General features: G+C 38.8%; 1 protein-coding gene across 1 annotated transcript in view; it reads left to right on the plus strand.

Annotated features, from left to right (window-relative positions):
• The window catches only part of STX12 (syntaxin 12), a 41,977-nt gene extending 39,286 nt beyond the window's left edge, over nt 1-2,691 (plus strand). Inside the window, exon 9 of the mRNA XM_015075061.3 lies at nt 1,170-2,691. Coding sequence (XP_014930547.1) covers nt 1,170-1,262 — 93 coding nt within the window. The 3' untranslated portion in view covers nt 1,263-2,691. The remainder of the gene's footprint in view (nt 1-1,169) is intronic.
• The last annotated feature ends 5,668 nt before the right edge of the window (nt 2,692-8,359 follow it).

Raw genomic sequence — 8,359 nt, forward strand, 5'->3', positions numbered from 1 at the left:
GTCATAATTGCTGTCCCAGTTCCGTTTTTAGTATTTTCCTCCACAGAGAAATCTACAAAAAGACATCAAACCTTGAATAAACTTACACAGGAGCTTCACTGCTACGAGGCTAACCCCATAAGGTAGCATGATACCTAAATCTGGCATAAGGCTAATTTTATATTCTGAGCGGCTAAAATTTGTTTCGATTAGTATAGTAATAGGTACAAAGTAGGACTTTGCAGATACTTTATGTTGACTGTTGCCACAGAGGATGGACATAAAATCAATTCCAGCTGCTATTTGTGAATCATTAGGGGTTTATCATTTGGGGGTTCTTTTTCTATGAATAAGTAGAAGTTAATTGTTGTACTTTGTATGAAATGATACTCTTTTACATATTAGCTGAAACTCCGGATTTGTGACATTTATCTGGATCTTTGTCTCAAACACGCTGAAGGAGCTACTGTTCATTTCCTGTCTGTTTGGTGCTATATTGCTTTTTAGAAATAGACAGCATTTCAGCCATTTTCCATGTTCCTGGGTTAGTTATATTTTACCCAGAAATGTTCTTAAAGAAATCTGTATTTAATAATAGTGTTTCCTTTTAAAAACTGAGTGATGGCAACTTTAGTGTCAAACAGTAAAGGAATTATGAAGTGAATTACACACACCCACTCAATTTTATATTGTGTGGGAATTAAATTTTTATGCTAAAATGTTAAGTAAGAAAAACATCATACAGTATGATCCCAATTCTGTCAAATAACGATATGCATCGATAAAAAAGATCATAAGGAAATAGAATCAAAATGTCAGCAGTTTTATCCGTAGGTGATTATTTTCTTTCTGCTTGTCTGTATTTTTTACAACAAACATAAAATTTTATAACAGGCATAAAACGTTTATTAAAATACACATGCACAAGTGACTTATTTTATTACAACTAATGCCTAGCAGCAGAGGTATAAACAATCCCTTTGCAAAAATGTGTTAGGAACTAGAACTCGTACTGTTGCCTCCTGCTGCTGATAACTGTCGAGATTTGGGGCATGCCTCTCTCCGTATTCATGCATGGATAGAATTCATTTTGAATTACAAGGAGGCAGATTTATGAAACACCTTGGAGTCTTAGATAAGAAGAATTTTACTTGTTTCACGAGTGTCTCATTACCTATTTTTCTCCTCAGAAAAAATCTCGCAAGAAGATCTGTATCCTGGTGCTTGTCCTGTCAGTGATTATTGTAATCTTGGTACTTATTATCTGGCAAATTTATAAATGAAGTGATTGCCTCAGAGCCGCCTTCTGCTGAGCTGTTTTCAAGGGCACGTGCTTCATGGAGTCTTGCCAGAACAAACTGATCACAAGAAGAGAGCATACACCAGAATGTCCTGTAATAATTTAGTTAGAAAATAACTACTAACTAGTCCTTGGAATTAGTGACCTATGGAGACTGTATTTATCAATTTACGTATACATTTTATTGATTTCTCAAATTCAGAATTAATTTATGTGGATTTTGCTTTCTCTTGTGTTCTGATCACCCTTCATCCCAAGTGTTTACTGAAAATTCCATTCTAGATGTTCTTGTTTTGACAGGTGACACTACAGTCTTGTAATACTGTCATTTTGTGTGTATACTAGATTCACCTTTTTACTAGCAACTGAGATAGAATTTCTTTCTGACACCCAGTGCAGCGGAGTCTGTGAGAAACTATATTATAAGCCAGTACTTTGTATTATTTAACATTTTAATTTGAATTCCCAAGAAGCCTATTCTCTTTCTGCTTTGAAAGATTAGGACAGTGTATTTAACTGGAAAGTGAAACACTGCACATTTGATCCAGATTAAAAGTGTCTATGTGAGCTGGCCACTTATTGGGGTTCCTGTTAGTGGGGCTTAAAGTTTACTTTATTATTTCCTAATGTCATCCACAGAAGTTCTTCTGTACACACACTAAACCATCTTGTTCACTTTGATAAGAGGTTAATTTAATTAACATTACTGTGCTCTCTGGGGTCCCTCTCCCCATGTCTGTATAGAAAGGGAGAATTAGACAAAGCATGCTTTTGGAAAGCAAATAGGAATTGTTTGGAATGATTTAAACTTTTTGTTGTTGTTCACTTGTGGTTCTACATTCCTGGCGAATGATGAATGTTGCTGTCAAAAGGCTGCCCCTTATCCATGAGGGTTGCTGGCCGTTTGATGGCAGGAAGATTTTTAAAGGCTAGACTGAAGTGGGTTTAAAATTTATTTCCATGAACCTGGTGATACAGAAAAGGTTCATTTTTGTAAATAATACTGGTTTGGAATAGTGATGTTAGACTTACCCTAATTTATGAACAAGAGATTAATCTCCATGTGTAGTTTTAGACAAAAAAAAAAAAAAAAAAAAGTTTCAATAAAAGATTGCTGTCTTGTAATATAAATGTTGTCCACTTCCCTTTTCCACACAGGTCTAGAGAAGTTAAAGGGAATGTAATTTCTGTAGACTCACACATAAATGTGTTTTGGGCCAATTTCAGTTCATCCTTTAGTGAATTAGAGGATTGGGCTACCCTGGATATATTTATATTCATTTCTTCCACTCCCTTTAATGTTAATCTCCTTTTACCAAACTAATGTGAATAGTAGGGAAACAAGGGCCCAGATGCCTAAGTTTCTTTGTACTCTTGCACTCCTTAATACAAATAAACATTTTAAAAACTTTTGTAGTAAGTTTTTATGAGTTAACGTCCTGATGCGGTAGCTATGAGGTTATGTGCTGTCCTGAGAAACGTTGAGACCCGCAAGAAGCTGGAGATCGGGTGAGGGCTGGTTTGGAGGTGGAATAAGGGCCGCTGCTGCCCATTCCTTGAAAAACAGAATGGAGCTACTGCGGTGTCAGTGGCCCAAGCGGCAGCTTCAGAGCTAATTGCTTGGTTCTACAATCACGGCCCCTTCAGCTCCAGATTAAAGCTGGACTCGGATGCATCATTTGTAACATTTCAGGCAAGAAAACATTCTTGATTGTGAAAAACAATTTCAGTTTGGGTTAAATGAAGCTATCATAGTTCTGTTCTATAATACTATGTAATCTAGTGGTCGTGGTACCTAATGGTCATGGGTAGCAAATATGACCTTGGCTAGAATTCAAATGGCCTGGAGTTTGTGGTAGTTGCCAAGAGGTTGTGGTAGGTGGTCTTAATAAACGTGTTCACAGAATGCTTATCTGTGCCTTGTTTGTCTTTGGGGGGGGGGAGGGGGCATCATGGTCTAGGATGGTGGTTCTTAACCATGGCTTCCCATCAGAAACTAAAAAATACTGATACCTAGGTGCCCCTGCCACAATTTCTAATTCAGTTAGCTTGGAGTATATATAGCCTGGGCATTTAAAAGCTCTAGATAATTCTCATGTGTAACCATGGTTGAGAACCATTAGTTTGGAGGTCAAAAACTGGACGAGTGGGGTGCCCGGGTGGCTCAGTCGGTTGTGTCCGACTCTTGATTCCTGCTCAGGTCATGATCTCACAGTTCATGGGTTTGAGCCCCATGTCCGGCTCTGCACTGGTAGGGCAGAGCCTGCTTGGGATCTTCTCTCTTTCTCTGCTCCTCCCTTGTTCTCTCTCTCTCTCTCAAAATAAATAAACTTAACAAATGGGGGCACCTGGGTGGCTCAGTCAGTTAAGCCTCTGACTTCAGCTCAGGTCATGATCTCACAGTTTGTGAGTTTGAGCCCCACATCGGGCTCTGCACTGACAGCTCGGAGCCTGGAGCCTGCTTCTGATTCTGTGTCTCCCTCTCTGCTCCTCCCCTGCACATGCTCTGTCTCTCTCTCTCTCTCTCTCTCAAAAACAAACATTAAAAACAAACAAACAAAAACCTTCAGACCGGAGTACAGAAAAACTGAAGAATCTTGGCTCTGCCATTAAATCGCTGTAGTTATTTGGACAAGTCTTTTAACATATGAGCCCCAAGTTTTCTCAGTACCTCTCTTCTAGCTGTAAAATTTTCTGATTATAAGGATCACAGGGGTTTGGCCTGAACATAAGAAATTGTTTGCCCCTGTATTATTTTCATTTTCTCTTCTCCTTTCTCCTTCCTTTATGGAATGTTGTAGAAACACTAAGCAGATCTACCATTCTCTCAAGTGAATTAAAACTGTAGTACTATATAGGGTAAAGTAGAAATGTCATTCTGGGCCCTTCATCTGGGAACGCTCCAGAACAAGAACTTGGTAGCAGCTAGACTCCTGCTTTCAGAGAATGTTTTGTCTTGTCTTGTTTTGCTAAGGGGTGGTGATACACTGCCTTCTACCATTGGACAAAAATATCAAATTGGAATTACCATTGCATCAGTGCAAAGTAAAACACCCTAAGTGTCCTCCATTCATTTTTTAAATTGAAGCATAATTGACCTACAATATTCTAAGTTTCAGGTATATAACATAGTGAGTTGATATCTATGTACATTATGAAATGGTCACCACAAAGGTACCGTTACCACCTGTCACCAAAGTTTTTTTTTAATGTTTATTTTAGAGAGTGTGTGTGTGTGTGTGTGTGTGTGTGTGTGTGTGTGAGAGAGAGAGAGAGGGTGGGGGAGGGGCAGAGAGAGAGGGAGACAGAGGATCTGAAGCAGGCACTGTGCTGACAGCAGAGGGCCTGATGGGGCGCTTGAACTCACGAAGTAGAGATCATGACCTAAGCCAAAGTTGGACACTTAACCGTCTGAGCCTCCCTGGTGACCCAAACAAAGTTTTTACATTATCAACAATATTATCTGTGCTATGTATTATATCCCCATGATTTATTTTATAACTGGCAGTTTGTACCTCTTAATCCCCTTCACCCATTATGCATACCCACAACCCCTCCCCACTCTGGTAACCTGCAGTTTGTTTCCTGTATATAGGAGTCTGTTTCTATTTTGTTTTCTTTGTTCATTTTTTTTGTTTTCTAGATTCCATATAAGTGAAATCATATAGTATTTATCTTTCTCTGACTTATTTAATTTAGCATAAAAGCCTCCACATCTGTGTTGTTGCAAATAGCAAGCTTTCATGTTTTGTGTGTGGCTGAGTAATATTCGTGTGTGTGTGTGTGTTCGTGTGTGTGTACACATACCCCATCTTTATTCATTTATCAATGGACGCTTGGGTTGCTTCCATATCTTGGCCATTGTAAATAATGTGATTAACATAGGGATACATATGTGTTTTTGAATTAGTGTTTTCATTTTTTTCAGATAAATACCTAGAAGTGAAATTGCTGGATCATATGGTAGTTCTATTTTTTTTCCTATTTTTAATTTTTTTGAGGAACCTCCATACTGTTTTCCATAGAGGCTATACCAATGTATGTCCCCACCAACAGTGCATAAGGGTTCACTTTTCTCCACATTTTCACCAACATTTGCTATTTCTTGTCTTTTGGGGACTAGCCATTCTGACAGGCGTGAGGTGATATCTCATTGTGGTATTGTTTTGTATTTCCCTGATGATTAGTGATGTTGAGCATCTTTTCATGTTGACCAGCTGCATGTGTTCTTAGAAAAATGTCTAGTCATGGGGCACCTGGGTGGCTCAGTCGGTTACACGTCCGACTTCGACTCAGGTCATGATCCCATGGTCCGTGAGTTCGAGCCCCGCATCAGGCTCTGTGCTGACTGCTTGCTCAGAGCCTGGAGCCTGCTTCAGATTCTGTGTCTCCTTCTCTCTCTGCCCCTCCCCCACTCACACTTTGTCTCACTCTGTTTCTCAAAAATAAATAAATGTAAAAAAAAAATTTTTTTAAATGTCTAGTCAGGTCCTCTGCCCATTTTTTAATTGAAAAAAGTTTATATTGCGTTGCATGAGTTCTTTATATATTTTGGATGTTAACCCCATATTGGATATATCATTAGCAAATATCTTCTCTCATTCAGTAGGTTGCCTTTCATTGTATTGATGATTTCCTTCACTGTATGAAAACTTTTTAGTTTGATATAGTGACATTTGTTTATTTTGCTTTTGTTGTCCTTGCCTGAGGAAACAGGCTAAAGTCAATGTCAAAGAGCTTACTGCCTGTTTTCTTCTAGGAGTTTTATGTTTCAAGTCTTACATTTAAGGCTTTAACCCACTTTGAGTTTATTTTAATATATAAGAGAGTCTGGTTTTGCCAATACCACTAATTGAAAAGACTGTCTTTTTCTCCATTATATATTCTTGCCTCCTTTGTTATCGACTAATTGACCGTGTAAGTAGTTTTTCTTTGGACTCTATTCTGTTACATTGATCCGTGTGTCTATTTTTGTGCCAGTACCATACTGTTTTGATTACTATAGCTTTGTAGATTTTGACATCCAGAAGAATACTTCCAGCTTTGTTCTTTTTGTTCTTCTTTTTAAAAACTCCATTCTTGGGGCACCTGGGTGGCTTGGTCAGTTAAGCATCCGACTTTGGGACTTCGGCTCAGGTCATGATCTCACGGCCCGTGAGTTCGAGCCCCGCGTCGGGCTCTGTGCTGACCACTCAGAGCCTGCAGCCTGTTTCAGATTCTGTGTCTCCCTCTGTCTCTGCCCCTCCCCTGTTCATGCTCTGTCTCTCTGTCTCAAAAATAAATAAACGTTAAAAAAAAATTTAAAAAAAACAAAACTCCATTCTTTTTTAGGGGCGCTTGGCTGGCTCAGTTGGTGAAGCATGTGACTCTTGATCTCAGGGTGGTGAATTTGAGTTCCACATTGGGTGTAGAGATTACTAAAAAATAAAATTAAAAGGGGCACCCCGGTGGCTCAGTGGTTGAGCATTTGACTTCAGCTCAGGTCATGATCTCACGGTTTGGTTCATGAGTTCAAACCCTGCACTGGGCTCACTGCTGTCAGCATGGAGCCCGCTTCAGATCCTCTGTCCCCTGCTTGCGTTCTCTCTCTCAAAAATAAATAAAACATTTGAAAAAATAATAAAATCTTTTTAAAAATCTATTCTTTTTTTTCTTCTTATCCAGAGGCTATCTTTAATCATGGGCATGAAGCTTTTGCTTGTGATCACTAAATGCAGACCAAAACCCAACTCAGATTTCAGTCTATCCTGTTTCCTAAGGCTAAGACTCACCTGCTTCTCCCTGCTTTTCTAAGTATGTTAAGGGTATCCCTAGGTTTCAGAGGATTTTTCAGTATTGCTTTACAGTGCTATGAAATATGACTACTTTATAGATTCTCCATTTAATCAGGATAGAGTTTGAAAGGTGTTGATACCCAACCTCTGAACCTACTTTTAGGCCAAATGAGTAGTTCATTTTAGTACTTCTCCAAGATGAAATTTGATTAACAATGTAGCACCTAATTTTTAAGGGATAAACTTGAAATGATAGGATTTTTAATGTTGGACTGTGATTATGGACCAAGTTTTTACCAGTCCACGGAGAAATGAGAAAAACGATGTAGTGGGCTTTTTCAAGTACCATCTTTGAGTCTGAGATGATCTTTCCCATTTTTTAAGAAGGATATTTCAAGATTGTAAAAATGAAAAGGTGATGTCACAAGTCTTAATTTTTAAATCTCCTTAATTGGCAAAATAAAAGTTGACACCTGGTATTATTCCCCGCCCCTGGTCCATGACATCTCTGATGTCTGTGAGACATTCATCTAGACCAGCCCCATCACTTTACAGTTGAAGGAAGTTGGGCCAGGAATGGCAGTCTAATACAGGAATTTAAAAGCTTGAAGAAGTGCTCTACATGTGCGTGGTCATTTGTGGCATAATGTTTGAGCCCTTACTGCTAGTAATTTCCTATGCTAAATATAAATTTTGTATGCTTCTTGTCTGTTTTTTATGGATTCGGAAATGGAGGCTTAGTAAGTAACCTGCCCACAGGCACAGTTTAGGAATGATGGAGCCAGGATTTGATCCCAAGCACTCAGGCTTTGAAACCACACCTTGAGACACTCCACTGTGTCTGTGTATCACTGATACAACTATCCTGCTCACCTCTTTCATGAAGCATTCTCTAAAAATATGGAGTAGTGGCAATTTCTGCCCAACTTTTCAAGAACATCTTTTCTTCAGTCAGGACACTGTGAACTTTTCATTCACCACTCTGCTAAATGAAGCCTCCTGTCTGTATTATCTATACACCAACACATTTTTTTTTCAATGTCCCCATTGATCATTCACAAAGATGTTTTAAGAAAGTTTTCTGACCTGAATATCCTCCTAATTGTCTTTAGGTTCTATTCTAAGGAGGTCTCAGAGTCTAAGAAATTAATCTTAGTTGAGATACCAAAATCCTAAGGCAGCTGGCCCATCAGTCTTTCCATTTCAGTGACTGCTGCCCTTCAGTTTGCTGATCTATGCTGACATCATTGGCGCCCAAACAAAGAGCATTTTGCTTTATAAGACCTAGGTAAATGTAAGGCGCCAT

This window comes from Acinonyx jubatus, chromosome C1, assembly GCF_027475565.1.
Source record: "Acinonyx jubatus isolate Ajub_Pintada_27869175 chromosome C1, VMU_Ajub_asm_v1.0, whole genome shotgun sequence".
Classification (NCBI taxonomy): Eukaryota; Metazoa; Chordata; class Mammalia; order Carnivora; family Felidae; genus Acinonyx; species Acinonyx jubatus.